We start from the raw sequence: 18869 nt of genomic DNA, 5'->3' as shown, positions 1-18869 counted from the left end.
GATGTTTTTAAGAAGAGACTGGACAGCCATTGGTCTGAAATGATATAGCGATGGAAGCAAGAGCACACCTTGGGTATAAAGGAGGGGTCCAACCTTAGCATTACCCTGTCCTGGTGGAACATGCAGAGATCTTCACGCAGAGAGAGAGCCTGCAGCTCGAATATCTTCCTAGCGGAGGTGATGGCCACCAAAAAGGCCACCTTAAGTGGCAAAAACCTAAGAAACAGTTTGTAAAGGTTTGAACGGGGGGGGGGGGTGTCTGTCAGAGCATCCAACACCTTGTGTAAGTCCCAGGAAGGGTACTTGTGTACCATGGGCAGTTTAAGGTTGGAGGCCCCCTTGAGGAACCACCTGACCATGGGGTGGTGAGTCAGTGTTTGAGATCTACTGCACAGAAGTACCGATGAGATGGCCGAGACCTGTCTCCTAATCGTGTTGGGAGCCAACCCTCTGTCCAGACCCGCCTGAAGGAAGTCCAGAACATGTGCAACAGTTGCCCAAACCGGATCGTGGCCCTTGGAGATGCACCATGTTGAAAAGGCCCGCCATGTAGCGCCGTAAATGTGCTCCGTGGAAGGTCTGTGAGCTGCCTGGATCGTCTGAATAACCCTGGGGGAGAAATGGTCTTCCCTCAGGATGCTCCACTCAAGTGCCAAGCGGTCAACTGGAGCCACTGAGGGTCCGGGTGTTCCAGCGACCCCTGACTGAGGGAGATCCTCTCCAGGGGAATCCTCCAGGGCCTGTTCACCGAGAGGGATTGGAGATCGGCAAACCAAGGTCTCCGGGGCCAGTGTGGAGCAATCAGAACCACTTCTGCCCCCTCCCGTAGGATTTTTTGTATGACCCTGGGGACCAGGGGCAAGGGTGGATAGGCATAGAGGAGCCCCCGAGGCCATGGGCAGCAGAGAGCATCTACCCCCTCCGGCCCCTGTGTCTGGTACCTGGAATAAAACCTTGGGAGCTGAGCGTTGAAGGGAGTGGTGAACAGGTCAACCTCCGGGCACCCGAAGTGCTTTGCCACTCTTCGAAGATTGCTGGCTGCAGTTTCCACTCCGAATTTTCCACCTCGGTCCGGCTGAGCCAGTCGGCTCTGGTGTTGTCCATCCCTGCTATATGTTCTGCAGTCAGAGAAAGATGTATTTTGGCCCAACGCCCCAGTCTTTTGGCCTCCAGCATGAGGGCCTTTGATTTGGTCCCCTCATGTCTATTTATGTGTGCCTTGGTGATGATGTTGTCCATGAGGACTAGAATATGGTTGCCTCTGACAGAGTGATGAAACTGCAGTAAGGCTCGGCGGACTGCCCTGAGTTCCAACCAGTTTATGTTGTGAGTCAATTCCGCCTGGCTCCATTGTCCCTGTGCCATCTGAGCTCACAGATGGGCACCCCATCCGAACAGGGTGGCTTCCGTTGTTACTGTCACCCGGTCTGGCGTTCTGAAGACTTCGCCCTTGGTTATTGCCGGGGACATCCATCAAATCAGTGAGCGGGCTACCTCTGCTGGTAGAAGGACTTTGATTTGGGAGCAGCTCATGCGCCTTTGCTGAAAAGGCAAAAGGAACCACTGGAGGTCTCTGGTGTGGAACCGAGCCCAAGGAACGATGCCAAAGGCAGACACCATGGTGCCTAGCAACTTGGACAGCTTGGCTAAGGACACCCTACGCTCCCTGGCTACCTGGGCGGCTAGCTGCCTAAGAGAGAGCTGTCTTTCTGACGACAGAGAGACTGTGCCTGCCTCTGTATCTATCAGGGCTCCTAAATGGATCAGACTAGTGGAGGGATGAAGGTGACTTTTGGCGAGGTTCACCGAAAAGCCGTGATCTCTCAGGACTGACATAGTAATGTCGAGATCCCGTAGGGCACCCTTAAAGGAGGATGACTGTAACAGCAGGTCATCTAAATAACATTGAATTCGCACTGGTACCTGCCTCAGGTGTGCTGCCAATACTGCCATTACCTTAGTGAAAACTCGAGGGGCCGAAGACAGCCTGAAAGGTAAGGCTCTATACTGAAAGTGGTGCCCTAGATAGCACAACCTGAGATATTGACGGTGTTCTGGGGTTATAGGTATATGCAGGTAGGCCACGGTGAGGTCTATGGAGGTGAGAAAACCTCCCTGCCTAACCCCCTCCAAGATGGAATGCAATGAATGCAATTTAAACCTCCGATAGCGTATGAATCGGTTCAGGCGTTTCAAGTCAAGCATCACTCTATAGCCCCCCGAGGCCTTGGGAATCACAAACAGAATGGAATAATATCTCTGGCCTAATTGCTCTAGAGATACTGGTTGGATAGCCCTGATGTCCAAGAGGTGTTGGATGGCCTCCTGTATTAACAACCTGCGGGTCGGGTTGTTTGAGACAGGGCAGATCCGGAAGGAGCTAGGGGGGCTAGAGAGAAACTCGAGTGAGAGGCCATAGCGAATGGTGTTCTGAACCCACTTATTGGAGGATGATAGGTCCCAGCAGTCGCCGAGCTAGGTCGGGTGAGCTAGGTCTAGTTTTTGCAGAAGGAGCGCCCGCCGCGGCCTCCTCCGCCCCCTCGAAAGGACCGCTTCTGATGTCTGCCCTTCTGCTGTCTATCTGGGAATCTCTGCCTGGAATGGAAGCCTCCCTGGTACTGCCTGGGGCCTGAGTACCCAAAATCTGACCCCCGGAAGGAATCCTGACCCCGGAAGGAGGACCCAAAGGGTAGGAGGGTAGGAGCGTCTGGAGTATGGAGCCACCCTGAAGCTGTTCTTCTTCGGGGCTGTGGGAAGCACCTTCCGCTTGTCCTTGTTCTCTACCAGGAAGGCATCAAGAGCTGCTCCAAAAAGGGAGTCCCCCGTGAATGGGGCCGATATCAGGCGCCACTTGTGGCACACGTCCACTTGCCAGAGCAACCTGCGAGATGCCACGGAAGAGGCGATTGCTCTAGAGGCAAACCTGGCTGCAGCTAAGGTGGCATCTGAAGAAAATTGGATGGTAGCCACCAGCTTGTTGATGTCTTGGTGTGACCTGACATCCGAAATGGGGATCCGCTGCTAGAGGTCCTGTAGCCACAGAAGAGAAGACCGGTTGAAGAAGGAGGCGGTGGTAGCTGCTTTCAATGCCCAGGCTGCTGCTTGGTGGCTCCGCTATAATGTGAGATCAGCCTTTTTGTCTTCCGGTTTCAGAGCATCCTCTGGTTTCCCGGGCATGTTGGTAGGTGTATGCAGGGCCGTAACAGCTGCATCGATGGCGCGTTGCAACAGCACCTGTGCCATGTCCTTGTCCACGTTGAAAAAGATCTTGTCCGTAGAGGTGGGCATGGGGCCTGCCGTGGGGGATGTCCATTGCCGCTTGACCAGTTCCAGAAAGGACTTGGGTGTGGGCACCATGTCGGCCTCGATGGGCTGCTCTTCAAGGATGTTCTCAGCTGAGAAGCCCTGGGGGTGCATCGGTGTTTCTGTTGGTCTGTTGCCAAGTTTGGCAGCTGCCTTGGCCTTGAACAGCAGAGATTTATACAGGGAGGGCTGGAGCAATCCGGAAAAGGTAGCTTTAAGAGGAGGCATACCTTCATCTTCCGAGAGTTTCCTCTCTCTGATTTCGCCCTCTTCGGATTCCGAGTCGCTGTCTTCCTGGGATGAGGCCTGGGGACTTGGAGGGTCCTCCTCCTGGGGCTCCAGTCCCTCAGGGACCCCTGCCAGGGTGCCACCTGAGGCTGCACCTGTGGCTGTTGAAAAGCCGCTGCCATGCATTGCTGAAAGGCCTGCATCATCATATTCTGGAAGTTTGGCTGTACAGTCCCCATGCTCGCAGGTGTGTGTGGGGAAGACCTGAGGTGATGGTCCCGTTGCTGGGGCACCTAGGTGTGATTGCCATCCCTGCGCAGCTCCCCAGATGTCCAAGGTATTGAAGGGGATCCTCACCTGTAAGGGGGGGGGGCTCCCTCTCTGCAGGCCTGCTGGGGGGAAGGCAGCCCAGATGGTCTCTCCTCAGGTTCCTGGCCAGGGGGTGCCTTTCTACTGCTGGCTTTGTGGCAGATGTGCTCCAATGCTTGGTGCCTCTGCTTTTCGTACTTGGAGCTAGGCTTGGGAGGTTTGGATCCATAGTCTGCTTCCTTGGCCCCCCTGGTGGAGATGTGCTTCTTTCTGGACTTTGCCTTGCCTCCCCCGCCCCTGGCTGAAGCCTCCGAGAGGGTTCTGACCTGCTTAACGGCTCCTCAGCGCCTCCGATGGGGTTGCTGGTTGCAGGGCTGGGTGCTTGAGACCTGCAGGCATCCTCAGACCTGCTGGGGGCCATCATCTTGGACCACGTGGTTTCAAAATGGCGCCCGGCTCCAAATTCAAAAAGTTCCTCTTCCTGGGAGCACGTGGAAGCCGCTTGTGCCTTTGCAGGCTGCCGCGCGGCTTCCGTTGCCACTGGGGACTCTCTCTCGCGTCCCCGCCCTCCGCTGCTCTTTCCGAGCCGCTCCAGCTCTCCTTGTGTTTTCGGCGATCGCCTGTAGGCACGGGTGCACCGCGGCACTTTAAAACACCGTGGTTTGTTGCTCAACCCCTGAGGGGAGCGACGGAGCACTCCGTCACCTTTAGAGCCTCCTCGGGTGTTCCTCGCCTCAGAGGCTTCTGCAGAGCTTGCTTGCCTGCTTTCTGGTGAGAGTCCTCACTTAGTGCCCTGGGTCTCGTTCTATGACCTGGGCTGCGCGCCGCCTTAGAGGTTGCTGCGTGAGCTTTCTACCCCCGCCAGGGGTTTGTTCAGCCTCTAGTGATTGCTCAGGCAGCATAGAGGCAATTGCAATCGAGTCTGCAGTAAATTGATATTTCTTTAATTTTCTTCAGGATCTCAGGATGACTACAGCAGTCCGTTGATGGACTGAGTCGATAACTGGGTAGTACCTGGTAGCCAGGGCATGGCCCAAAGAGCTTATCTGACTCAGTCCAATCAAGAGAGGACAAGGTCAACCCATCCTAGATACTCCTCCCCCTCACTATGGAGAATTCAATTTTGCCATTCTGGTGGCATCATTGCTGCCTACAAATGTGAAATAAACAAATGAAAAAAGGTTGCCCACCCAATTCATAGCTCAGTGTTCTATGTTAATCATGCTATGCTAACTTGTTCAACAAATCAGATTAATGTAGGTGTGAAGCTCAAAGTGTGCTCATGGTGTTGCAATCATTTTTGTTTCTCAGCTTGCCAACAACCAGTGGGGAGGGACAGGTGAGGAAGTATGCAGACTCCAGACTTGGAGGAGAGGTCTGAGACTCAAGGATGCATCTGCAGGTGTCCATAAAACCTAGAGATACTTTCTCATAACAATACAATAACACTTAATTGGACAATGTGACCTGCACTAATGGGGGGGGGGGGGAGAGAGGAATTTACATATTGAATTATGTGGGTTTGCACGGGAATTAGGTAGAGCTGGTTTTGCCTTTAATGATGCCAAATTGATGTACCGGTATTCAATAAAGTTTGTGTGCTTGCTTTGGTTGGGATCATCAGTTGGGACACTGACATTAGGAATTAACCAGATCAATAATTATGTCATTAGTATTAATCATTTTAATGCTAATAGTTTGATTAATCAGGTTTTAAAGTCACAATATTCTGCTTTGCTATGTATAATGTACATTACAAATATTACACATCTGTCAATTTGATGACTTTCTCTGTATCTTAATTGCTCTTTAAAATAGTTGTAAACATTAATTATTTAGCAATTATATAACAAAAGTATTTATCAAGCAACCTCACTTGTTATTAAAACCCTTCCAAAACAGGCCACCTTTGTTGTAGATGGCACATTTAATTGGCCAGGTGCTAAATGTTATATGTAGGGCAATTCCCACCAAGACTGTGGGAACTAAAAAAAAAAGATTATGAACTTGATTATGCTTGAAATAAATAGTAAGTTCATGAATTAGGTAAAACATCAAGAACTATTTAAAGCTGCATTTTTAATATCAAATTTCCCTGAACCAACACAGCCTTCACATTCTGAATCTCTTAAAAAGAAACATACAGTGTAAACTCATACTTAGATTTCCTTTAAAAGATATTGTGACATTTGGCAATAATAATAAAATCACACATTTGGAAGAGACTTCAGAGGTCTTCTAGCTCTTGCTCAATGCAGGAGTCCTCACACTATCTCGGACTAATGTCTCACTTTGCAAGAGAAATTTTGGGCTCAACTGTGGTCACAGACTACCTATATACCACTCCGTAGTGCTTTACAGCACTGTGTAGGCAGCTTACAATGTCAGCATATTGCTGCCTCCAACAATCTGGGAGGTCATTTTACTAACCTCAGAATTGATGGAAAGCTGAGTCAACCTTGGCTGTTTTTTTCTCTCCAGTTATTTCTGCCTATCCTATCAGATCTGGCAGGATAGACATGCTTCAGGTTCTTTCCATAGGTGTTGCCTTATGGAATCTGGGAGGAATGAAAGTGCCTGCTTTGTGGATGGGCTTTGCCACTGAAGTTTCAATAGGCTCAACAATGTTGGCCTTTCAGAAAGCCTTAAAAACCTGGTGCTTCTCTCAGGGTTTGGGGCCAAGATGTAAATGGAGCCCGGTTTGTTGTTTGCCCTGTACTAACATAACCTAGTTATCTGTTGTCTTTTATTCCCTGTGCTATTGTTTTCACTGATGTTTCTGCTTCTATGCTTTGTTAGCTGTCCAGAGTTTTGACTAATAAATCCATATCTAAGCTATTTATTTCTTTAAAAATGATAGTCAACATTTCACATTTTAGCCAAGAAATCTATGAGGGGGCACAACAAATGTTTAAATTTGACAAGAGTTTTTTAACAAGGAATTTAAAAAACAAAACAAAAACCCACAACCCAACAATCTGATTGCTATATTTTCTAATAACCAAACTTTGCAAATTACATAGAGGTCCAGTTTGATGACTACCAATTGAAGCACTACTTCTTGGAAACCAAGCTACAAGGAATGGGTGGAACTGTCTATTACTTGCAGTAAGTACCTCTGGTCAGGATTTCAACCTGAAACACCAGGATTCCGGAGCATTAATAAACCATACACCTATCATTTCACTTAAATTCCATTTCACTTTATCATCACTAGTGCAGTTAGCAAGGGCCTGTTGGCAGGCATCTAGGAAGGTTAATGACCTGTTTTCAGAATGATGACACAAATTGTTTTGAGTGGCACCAACATCTTAATAAATACACAGCACCAAACCTTCTGGTGACCTCACTCAGCAATTTCATAAAGGCATTACAAAGCACTGGTGACAAGAGGGAATCCGGAGGCATTTCTGTTGAAGATAATGCACTAACCCACTTCCAAATCTCTCACACAGTTCAGGGTTATCATCACCAGTCCAAAGAGATCAGAAAGGCTAACCAGTGTTATCTTAACACTAGTTTATTCTAAACCAGGGGTTTAGAAACTGGAGTTCTTTGATGGCCATATCAGCATTGTAGTTCTCCTCTGCGGGCCGGCCAGGGGGGAGGGAAGAGAGACGGGTCAAACGCCTCCTGCAGCACCCTGCCAAAATGGGCCATGGGGGAGGTGCACCCCACCCCCGCCTGGTTTGGGCTGTCAGAGGCACCACAGGCTAGTCATTTGCTATTTCCAGGCTGGCCCCATGGGCCAGATTTAAGCACCCCACAGGCAAGATCTGGCCTGTGGGCCTTGAGTTTGACATCCCTGTTCTAAACCCATTTTGAAATAGGTCTTAATAATCTATTTCTAGTTGAAGATAATTAGCCACCACCCTTTGTGTAACAGTTCCTGTTGCAACTGACTCAAAGCCCATCATGAGATTTATCTGAGATAGATTTGGTTGGTACCCTGACATTACTTTGCAAGGCTGGAAAAATTGAACTTTTCTGCAGGGATTTTGAGAATTAATTGTTGAAATGGTGGTGGGTACATATATGTGTTAATTACATTGTTTTTCCTGTAATTTGTCTTTTCCTCCCTGCCCTACATTCTAAAAATGGAATAACCACACGTCTCTAAATCTATATAAAGTAAATCTTCCAGATAGTAAACTTTTACTTATTTGTGCTGATTTATTAAATTTATGTGCCTCCTACCTCATCTGAGATGACTTTGGGTGACTTACAAACATTAAACTAGTACATTAAAATAATAAATATTAAATAAAAAATAATTTTCACTTTTCACTTCACAAAGACTAACATTTTCCTGATTTAACTATCACTTTTTAAATACCACCACTGAAGTCCTTTTGAAGAATGCAAAAAGCATAATCTGGAGACAGAACTAAACATGCAGTAAAAGACGCAAACTGCCTGTGGCTACATTCAGACATCATAATATGGCTTGGTTTTGAGTTGGTGTCATATTCATCAACCCACAGTGACTTGCCAATAATGGCTTATGGGGAGTGCAGTATCTGAAATGCAGTATCTGTGCTTAAAGATTGAAGATAACAAATTAACAGTGTTGGAAGGGATCTTGTAGGTCATCTAGTCCAACACCACCACCACCCAAAAGCAGGAGACCCTACACCATTTCTGACAGATGGCAGTCCAGTCTCTTCTTAAAAGCTTCCAGGGATGAAGCTACCACAATTTCTGAAGGTGGTAGAGACCAGTCTATGTTCTAATGACAGATCACTCCTGCAGCATGGTGGCTAAGGGTAGCATTTTTTCTGCGATGGTTCCCAGATACTGGAACTCTTTTACACGGGAAATATGACGGGCGCCCATACTATCATGTCTCACCACCCATAGATTCTATCACAATGGCTAGATTAACTGCATTAATACCATTATGCCAAACCAAGAGCAAACAAGGCTTCAGGCTTAGCATGGAATCCAATCTTATAGAACCACAGTATTCCAAAGGTTGAAAGGGTCTAAGTTGACTAAATTAAAGTTCTAAATTCTGAAAAGATAATCTACTAGTTAGTGTCGATTTATAAAAGTTAAAAACCAGCTGGCTGCACTTCTTCGAATCAGCGTGGCTTAAGTAATTTTTGAAATTCTTCTTCCCATATGCTTGTCATGCTTTAGCATCCAAAAGTGTTGGCTATGTGTCTCCTGAGTTATCCAAGCAAAGGTCAGTCATATCAGGAATAACTGATGTCACCAAAATAAAACAGGTACACTGATCAACATTTGGAATTTTACCAGAAACAGAAGCTGATCAAAGGGTGCTTTGGACCACACCTAGGAGAGCCATATTGTCACCAGATAAGGGTTTCAGGGCCTAATAGAGAGGTCCCACAACACACTAAAAGGCCATGCATTATATCTTTTGAAGTCTCTTATATCTCGTATTCCATCTCTTCCTTTCTGAAAATAATTGTACGCAGCATGTCATCTCTTTCTAGGTTAAAATCCAAGTTGTGATTTTAAGGCTTCTGCCTATTAGATCTTGCCCTTCAAAACATCAGCCTACGTGTAACCTCTCTCAGAATGGTATTGGATTAGTGCTGCACTCTAACCGAGATTAAGAATATTATTGGGTGTAGAACTCTGCATGCCTGGATCCAAAACTGCCACAGGAAAGGAGGAACCGTAGGCCAAAGATGAAAGGAACTGTAGTTATGAAGGAACTACTTGGATAAGCAGACAAAAACGTTTCAAACCACTCAATTTCCAGACATCGCAAAGCAAAGGATTAACAACAATCACGTTTTGAAGGCAGGACCTAGGCCAGATTCAAACATTGTACTGAACCATATTTTCGCTTGCTTCCTGGCTTAGCATGTTGGATGAACTAAGCCATGACTTCAATAAACAATGATTTAAAAAATACTGGCTTAATTATGCTTAGCTGTAAATCAGAAAAGAGGAATTCGTTCTGGAGATTAAAGGGAAGCAAATTATGTTAGTGGGATTAACATTTCAGAGAGAAAATATCAATCAAACTGGGTTGCAGCTAAAAAGGACTGACAGTTCTGAAAGCTGCATGTGAATTTAATTTTTATGTATGTAAACTTTGGGGTCAGTTGCTCTTTCTCAGCCTAACTCACCTCCCAAAGTTGTTGGGGGGGGGGAAGGGACCTAGGCTTCCTGAGACAGTACAAAGCACACGCTTAGCACCCAAAACCCTCTTTTTATTTCAAGCTGTGAATTGTTCATTCAAAGATTTAATTGCCAATTAGCTTTGCAAAACCATGTGGAGCACAGAGTCAAAATGGAGCTTCAGAATTTAAACTGACTAGAACCAACAAAGTTGCTTCCTGCAAAGGCTCACGTGCCTTTGCTCCTCCTTTATATCTTATGGGAGGGGCCAATCATCTCCAAGCCTTACTCCCAAGTCGCTCCTTTTGTCTTAACTGTTCTTGCCTTCTGGCAGCTCTGCGCATGCGCACACTGGGAACAGGCTCCCCTTTCCTCTTCCTCGCTGATGTCTGAATCTGGAGGCTCAGGTGGCAGCACATCTACCAGATGGCCCTGGCTCCCTCTCTGCCTCCAACGCAGAGCCCTCCTCCGAGCCTTCCCCAGACTCCAGGACTGGCCCATGTTCCTCCCCAACCTCCTCACTGTCCGAATCTGCTGCCAGCTCCGCAAACCAATGTGGGACCACAACAGGACCAGGAAGAGTATTAGGTGTGTTTGCTGCCTTTGAGTTATTTATAATAATAATAAAGATAGGAGAAAATGATCTTTAAAAAATTAAATACACACATCTTAATCACATGCAATTCCCAGATACAGTAGAATTTTATTTTCAATTCTTCAAATTAAAAAAAATACTAAAACGACAGGCAGTAGTCCTTCCATATAAGCAACAGACCACATTACATTGTATTTTACCCATTTCATGCTATTTTACCATCACAGTTGAGAAGGTAGGATAATCACATTGGGTTTGTGACAGATTTGGACCAGAGCAACATTTTGATGAAAGACAATATTGCTCAAAAACTGGATGATGTACTCTATTCCATTTGGGAGGAAAAGCATAAAGTAAGTAAATATTCCAAATTAAAAAAAAACAAGCTGCTGCTTAAACACACAATATTTATTTTATACAGCACAGCAACTCCGTGATGCTCTTTCATGCTGTGTCCCAAGGAGAAACCCGATGGCTCCACCACAGGATTAAGGATTTTAATAACACTTCCATGTTGATCTTTTGAGAAGACACGGCCTCAGAGGTTATTTTGTCTTTTTCTTATTTTTCCTAATATAGCCTCTTTTTTTTTTCAAATAATGCCTTTGCAGCACTACCACCCTGTCAGATTTTCCAAACATTGTTTCACAACTTCCTAGTCACATTTTGTAAATGATTTTTTTCCTTCTGCTTCTTGGAAAAACAAAGATAACACAATTCCATTTAGTTGGCTTTAGAATAAGTTCAATGAATCTAAGGATACAAATGCTGGGTCAGAAAAATGCTTGCTTCACATAATGCGTTATTAAGACTTTATACAAGTTGTTTGGCTTCGGCCTTGCATATTCCATTGCCAATCATTGTTTTGCAAACCATGGTTTATATCTTAATGCACAAGGAGCAGCATTCATAGATATTTCTCTCAGTGTCACCTCTTTCTACTACGCTGAAATTTAATTTTGAAATGAAATAAACAACATGTAAAGGAACCAGCAAGTGAGCTTCCTGTCAAATAACAATTAAAAGTTATCTCTCACAATCCTGGACCAATATCTTAACTGCTGCTATCTTAGCTGATGAGTTAAAAAGTTAGCTAATTGAACCATGGATAATTTAATTTAATCGGTTGGATTTGCAGAACACACTTTGGCCCAATGTGTTGTGTGACCCAACTAAAGTACAAGTAGTCCTCAACTTACATCCACAATTGACTCCAAAATTTCCATTGCTAAGCAAGAGTTATTAAGTGAATTTGCCCCATTTCTTTCTTGTTAAGTGAATCATTGCAATTGTTAAGCTAGAAAGTGACTCTAACTTCTCCATTGATTTTGCTTGTCAGAAGGTAGCAAAAGAAAGACCCCAGGAACAGTGCAAGTGTCATAAATGTGAGCCAGTTGCCAAATGTCTGAATTTTGATCACGTGACCATGGGGATGCAGCAACCGTTGTAGGTGTGAAAAACAGCCATAAAGTCACTTTTTACAATGCCGCTGTAACTTTAAACGGTCCCTAAATGAATGCTTGTAAATCAAGGACTGCTTGTAGTTAAAAACCAAACGCCAGCTTGATGTAGTGGCAAAAGCACCAGACTAGAAACTGGGTGAGTTTGAGTTCTAGTCCCACCTGAGACCCTAACCCTCTCTCTTAGCCCTCAAAGACAAAAACAGTTCTGAAAATCCTGCCAAGAAAACTGCAGAGACTATTAGTCCAAGCAGTTGCCAGTTGACACCGACTCAACACCTCCCCAGAAAGCATTCATGCTACATGGCATAAGCTTCTGTGAATTGGTCCAGATGATTTGAATGTAAGCCTCATCCTTCTGGACTGAAGGCCACGTTGGCTGAGCTTGGAGGAACTGAGTGTCTTCTGCCATTTTGAATGACTCATTAGACTCATAAATGTCATTCATTGACACATAATCAATTTACATTGCCAACTAGTCCAAAAGATGAAGCAAATTGTTAGCATTAATCTGTATGCTAAATAGATTATTCCTGTCTCAGAATACATATAATGTATGCTTCTCTACTGGCTATTTAAAAAAACAGTATTTAATCCACATTTAAATGTCCCAGAAGAAGCAAAAATTATTTAAAGCAAGATCGAATTTGGGTCAGTCACTGGGACCAGAGATTTATTCTTCCGAGCTTCTGGACTGATGCTAGAGCCCATCCTCAGGGAATTTCTCTCTACTGAAATATGTGCTTTGGGCTGTTCTGAGTTGCGTTTATGTGGTGCCTTCCTATTGGCTTACTATAGGAAGGCACCACATAAACATGACTCACAGAACAGCCCAAAGCACACACTTTTCTAGAGAGAAGTTCCCTGAAGATGGGCTCTAGCATCAGTCCAAAAGATGGGAAGAGTGACCGACCCAGATTGGATCCTGCAACATTATCCTGGGACACATATATTGCCTTCATTCGTGAGAATTATTTAAAGTAGATGTTGAAAAAAAAGAGACATCCCTGTAATACCTGATGTGTGGAATAGAAGGATGGATGGCCCAGTAAATTCTTTGTCAGGGGTTCAGATCTTTGTGTGGTCTGCCCCTAGGCCCCCTCCCCTGATCACCATACAAAAACAGGACTATGGCATGTCACAAGGCACAAAACAAACTGCTTACTCAGCAACTCACAACTCCCATGAAAACATACTAAAGCTGGAAGCTTGTTTTTCCCTTACTGATAAGCTAAGTATTATGCTGGGGTAAGTAGCAAAAATGCACATTTTTTTAAAGACAGAGGAGACATTTGGCACTACCATCATCTTTTAACACAGGCAAATGATCAAAACAAAAAAGTGGGAAGGGCTAGGACAAGAATTTAACTTTAAAGCAGACATGTTTATTTTTTTAATGACAACTGTCCAAGACTGTTTTCCTCACATGATGTTCAAATTTTAATTCAGGGACAATGTAAAGGGGGGGACCAGGTGGGAATCAGATTCAGCACCTGTATAGCTCTGTTAGCATTCAGGGAATTTACATTTTTCTTCAACAGACAGATTTATCTAAAGTTCATCTTTCCATTTCTAAATAATGAAACTGAGCTCCCATCACGTGATCACTTTAATTCCTAGGACAGATATTTCAATGAGAAAAATCCCTATAATAGAAAACATATTAAGGTAGTCCTTGACTTACAACAGTTCAATTAGTGACTGAAAAAAGTGATTTATGACTGTTTTTTTACACTTACAACTGTTGTAGCATCCCTAGTCACGTGATCAAAATTCAGACATTTTGCAATTCACTCATATTTATGATGGATGCAGTGCCCTAGCGTCATATGACCTTTTGCAACCTTCTAAGAAGGAATGTAAATGGAGAAGCCAGAATTCACTTAACAACTATGTTGTCTTACCCAGATGGCTTCCAAGCCTGACATGTTACTATTTTAACAGTGATGATCCACTTTACAACTATGGCAAGAAAGGTCATAAAATGAGACAAAATTCATTTAACAAATGTCTTACTTAGCAACAGAAATTTTGGGTTCAATTGTGGTTGTAACTCGAGGACTACCAGTAATGTATTTTACAATATTTTCAGGTGGAGGGAAGAGAAGAATGAATCAGAAACCCCATCTTCTCTCAACCAGAAGTTCTAGCTAAATTGTTATCATCATCATCATTAAAACATTCTACTGTCCATGTGATATAACTTGCACTTGGAAGTAACTCATGGAAGCTCTTAAAGATTTACTCCTAAGTGAAAAGGATGGGGGACATTTCTTTCTTGGAAGTAAAATTAAGATAGATATAACATGCAAAGCATGCAGTCCAGTGTACGAAAATAACTGATAGGTGGGAGATTACCTATTCTTATTTTTTTAATACAAAAGTCACATATTGTCTCTACATTGCCTCAAAATGGAAAGAAGGTGAACAGGGTTTCCATCAAGAAAATATATATGAATTATGTTTCAAAGGGAAATTCTATGGAAATAGGTGAAGTGATTTGCTACATAACTAATATGAAAAACAAAGCTACTGAATAACAGCAGTTCTATCTAAACACCACGGATTATTGCCTAACTTGTTTGGAGCCTTCGTATGGATCCCTCTCTGAAAAATATTCACACATAGCAAAAAGCAGGGAATGCAGTAAAGAATCAAACGGTCATTTTCATGGGATAAAAACACCCCCCCCCCCAAAGCACACCTTCTCTATTAAAGGGCTGTTTCCAATTAATGCCACCAATCTCAGCACCATGATGAGGTCCAATCTGTGAACATACTTCAAACTCCAAAGTTAAAAAAGCACCAGTCCTTCTTTACAGGTAGTTCTTGACTTACGACCATAATTGTGCCCAAAATTTCCACTGTAAATGAGCAAAGCAGTTGTGAACTGATTTTGCCCCATTTTACATCTGTTTGCAGAAGTGAAAGGAATCAGTGTAGTTGTTAAGTGAATCACTAAGCAAATCTGGCTTCCTCCACTGGCTTTGCTTGTCAGAAGCCGGCTGGGAAAGTAACAAACGATAATCACATGACCCCAAAAAATGCAACCATCATAAATACATGACAGCTGCCAAGCATCCGAATTTTGATCACATGACCATAAAAGTGCTGCAATGGTTATAAGTGTGAAAACTGGTCATATGTTACTTTTTTCAGTGCCCTTGTAACTTCAAATGGTCACTAAACAAATAGTCTAGGTCTATCTGTATTATAACATATTAAATTTACCAGAACAATTCAAGAACACATTACAAACCATGTGCATTCTAAAAAAAATACAGATAATAAAAACAACGCAAATTCCAAAGAAATGACATTACAGTATTTCATGTCTGGGATGGGCAGGAAGGTTGTAAATTAGCCCTTTAGGATGCTACAAAGCTCCTAAATTGGCCTTCCTGGACCAGTGCCTTCCAGATGTGTTGAGCAATGACTCTTAAAAATGGCAGTCAGTTGGTCAGAAATCACAAAACCTGAGAAATCAGGACATTTGGAGGGTTTCATACAGACACAAATCTCAATTTTTTCAATAATGCATCAATAATGAAATGACAGAGGTTTTCTGGAGGAAGTTTTTCCAAAATCATAAGGTCACCTACTGAGGAAGGGTATCAAAGTTGGCCAACTTTAGAAATGAGGATAAACTTTTAAGGAGCCAATACAGTAGGATACACATGGTCCTCAACTTATGTCCATGACTAAGCCCAAAATTTCCATTGCAAAGTGAGACGTTTGTTAAGTGAGTTTTGCCCCATTTTACCACCTTTCTTGCAACAGTGACTGGCTGTAGTTGTTAAATTAGTAACACGGTTGCTAAGTGAATCTGGCTTCCCCATTGGGAAGGTGATCACACAACCCTGGCACACTGCAACTGTCACAGGCACCTGAATTTTGTCAAGCATCTGAAGTTTGATCATGTGACCCTAGGGATGCTTCAACGGTGGTGTGAAAAATGGTCTAACTTTTTTTCCGTGCTGTTGTAACTTCCAACGGTCTCTAAACGAACTGTTGTAAATCGAGGACTACCTGTATTTGTAGCTCAGGGTTTAAATGAATCTCCTCACCTTTGAGGAGGTTTGGAGTGGAGTGGAGTAAAAAAGTCCAAAGAGATGTAATAATGAAATAGTTGGGTGAGATACAGGCAGAAAAGAGAGAGAGAGGTCCCTGGAAAGCAAATTGAAAAGCAAAGGGGAGTAATCATTGAGCAATGGGCTGGGAGCAAGCCAATTATTCTGATGGGTGCAAATCATTTTTCAGAACAGAGAACAAGAGGTATTTTCAAGGGGGGGGGGGGAATCCCACTGCAAAGAAACCCAGAAAGAAAACGAAATTCCACCAAAGGCTGAAAGGTCCCAAGGCGACTTAAAAAAACATGTGGGTGGGAGCAGCTCCCAGGTGCATTTCCTAAAAAAAAATGGGAGGGGTGGCAAAGACAAGCAAAGGCAAAGATTACAGCAGTGTCATTTTCCAAGAAAGGGGGAAACAAGAGAATTCAGGGAAAAAGGATTCTTGGTGGAAAATCACATGAATTGACAGAACTGGGTGCAGGATAAACAAGGCCCATATTTGGGGGAGGAGGGGGAGGTATTTTTCAAATTTCTATGTGCAATTAAAAAAAACCTGCCCATGCCACCACCAGGCAGATGGAGGGGTCCAATACTTTACAGAGGGGTGCAAACAAACAGGATGGGAGAACCAAAGACATGGGTGCAATTCTCCCCAGAAGGTATGCAAGGCTGTGGAGAAGGGGGGCTAACCAATTCTTCAGAGGGGGGGGGGAAACAAACAGGGTGAGGGGAAGCAAGGAGATGGGAGAGGGATGCAATTCTCCCCACAAGAGGTGCAAAGCCAGGGTAGGGGCTAACCAATTCTTGAGGGGAGGTATAAACAAATCGGATGGGGGGAACCAAGGAGAAGGGAGGCAAGTGCAATTCTCCCCCCCCCCCCAAAAAGGTGCAAAGCTGGGGAAAGGGCTAACCAATTTTTTTGGGGGGGGGATGTAAACAAGTGGGATGGGGGCAACCAAGAAAACGGGAAGGGATGCTATTCTCCCCAAAAGAGGGTGCAAAACCGGGAATGGGGGCTAACCAATCTTTGGGGGGGGGTAGGTTGTAAACAAATGGGATGGGGGAAACCAAGAGATGGGAAGGGGGTGCAAGGCCGGAGAGGGGGGCTAGCCAATTCTTGGGGGGGGGGGAGATATAAAGAAACGGGGTGGGGGAAACCAAAGAGATGGGAGGGTGGGTGCAAAGCTGGGGGGTTAAGTCAGCAGACCGTGGGGGGCAGGTGGGGGCGCTTGCAAGTCCAAGGATGATGATGGTTTGGGGAAAAGTTGGGGTTGCAAAAGAGGCAAGGGGGGTGGCTTGCAGAGGCCGTGGGAAGAAGACGCCCTCCTCCCTCCTTTCTCCCCCCCCCGTTTGCCTAAAAAGGGGGGTGCAATTCCAGCGTATGTGTCCCCCCACACACACACACAGAGACATCCGAGTCTCATCCCAGCCATGAGAGGCGGCGAGGGAAGGGAAGAAGGGAGAGCCGGGGCCTCCTTCCTTCCTTACTCCTCCTCCTCCTCCTCACCTTGTAATAGACATCGAATTGGATGTTCTCCGGCAAGGAGCGGATGTCCCTCCGGCGGGCCCGTCCGTAGCTGTCGACCACGGCCGAGATGGCGGTGTTGTAGAGCGTCTCGGGCACCCACTCCAGCTCCCCCGCCGCCATCTTGCCTGGCACGGAGGGGCGGCCGCCCTGACCACAGGAGGCGGGCGAAGCCCCGGCCGCCTTCACCGCTCGGGCCTAGTCGCTCCGCCCAGATGCCGCCGCCGCCGCCGCTGCTCTCCTCCTTCTTCTCGCCCGCTTTCCCCTCACCCGGCCGGGCTGAGGCAAGGCGGGAGCCGCTGGGGGCGCCCTCACCGAGGAGGAGGAGGAGGGGAAAAAAGGAGGAGGAGTAACCGGGAGGCCGCCGCAGCCTGGCAGGGACCCGCCGCCTGCGTGAGGGGCGAGTCCGCGCCGCGCTTCTTTCCCCCCCACCCTCAGCGCGACGTCCCGCCTGAGGTAAAAGCCGCGGGGGGCCGGCTTTGCCCGGCGCGCGCAGGCCGCGGCGGCGGGGGGGAGGGAGGAGGTGGGTTGGGTTGGTGGGCGGGGTTCATAGAAGGCCCTCTGATGGGTGGGGCGACCACCATCGCCCAATCCCCTGGAGGCGCGCGCGCGTCCTTGGAGGGGCTGGTGCTGCCGCCCCCCCCCCCCTCCGCAGGGTGAAGAGGCGCGCGCGGCCCTCCTCAAGTTAGTGGAGGGAGGGAGGTGGCTAAGGAAAGGGGAGGGGGGGCAGAGAGAGGGAGTCTGCCGTTGACACACATAAACACAAAGACACCCACAGAGAGACACACAAATACACACACACAAACACACAGACACACACAGAGACAAACACACAGACACAGACACACAAATACACACACACACACAAACAAGCACAAGGACAAGGACAAAGGCACACAAATACCCACACACAAACACAAAGACACACATAGAGACTCAGACACACAAAGACACACATAAACACAAAGACACAAAGACACACACACAAACACAAAGACACACACAGAGACAGACACAAACATACAGAAAGACACACAAACAGACACAGACACACAAAGACACACACAGGCATAGGCACACAAATACACAAACACAAAGACACACACAGACAAACACACAGAGAGACACAAACAGACACAGACACACAAATACACACACACAAACATACACAGAGAGACACACAAACAGACACAGACGCACAAAGACACACACAGGCACACAAATACACACAAATATAAAGACACACACAGACAAACAGACACAGAGACACACAAACAGAC

The 18869-nt window shown here is 45.7% G+C and overlaps 1 protein-coding gene across 1 annotated transcript in view; it reads right to left on the bottom strand.

Annotated features, from left to right (window-relative positions):
* APPBP2 (amyloid beta precursor protein binding protein 2) overlaps positions 1-18075 on the bottom strand; it is a 63147-nt gene extending 45072 nt beyond the window's left edge. Inside the window, exon 1 of the mRNA XM_081945429.1 lies at positions 17572-18075. Within this exon, the coding sequence (XP_081801555.1) occupies positions 17572-17712 (141 nt within the window). The 5' untranslated portion in view covers positions 17713-18075. The remainder of the gene's footprint in view (positions 1-17571) is intronic.
* Positions 18076-18869: the final 794 nt, after the last annotated feature.

This window comes from Natrix helvetica (assembly GCF_964273705.1).
Source record: "Natrix helvetica genome assembly, chromosome: 2".
Classification (NCBI taxonomy): domain Eukaryota; kingdom Metazoa; phylum Chordata; class Lepidosauria; order Squamata; family Natricidae; genus Natrix; species Natrix helvetica.
The sequence above is the reverse complement of the archived record's forward strand: the minus strand, read 5'-3'. Positions and strand labels throughout refer to the sequence as shown.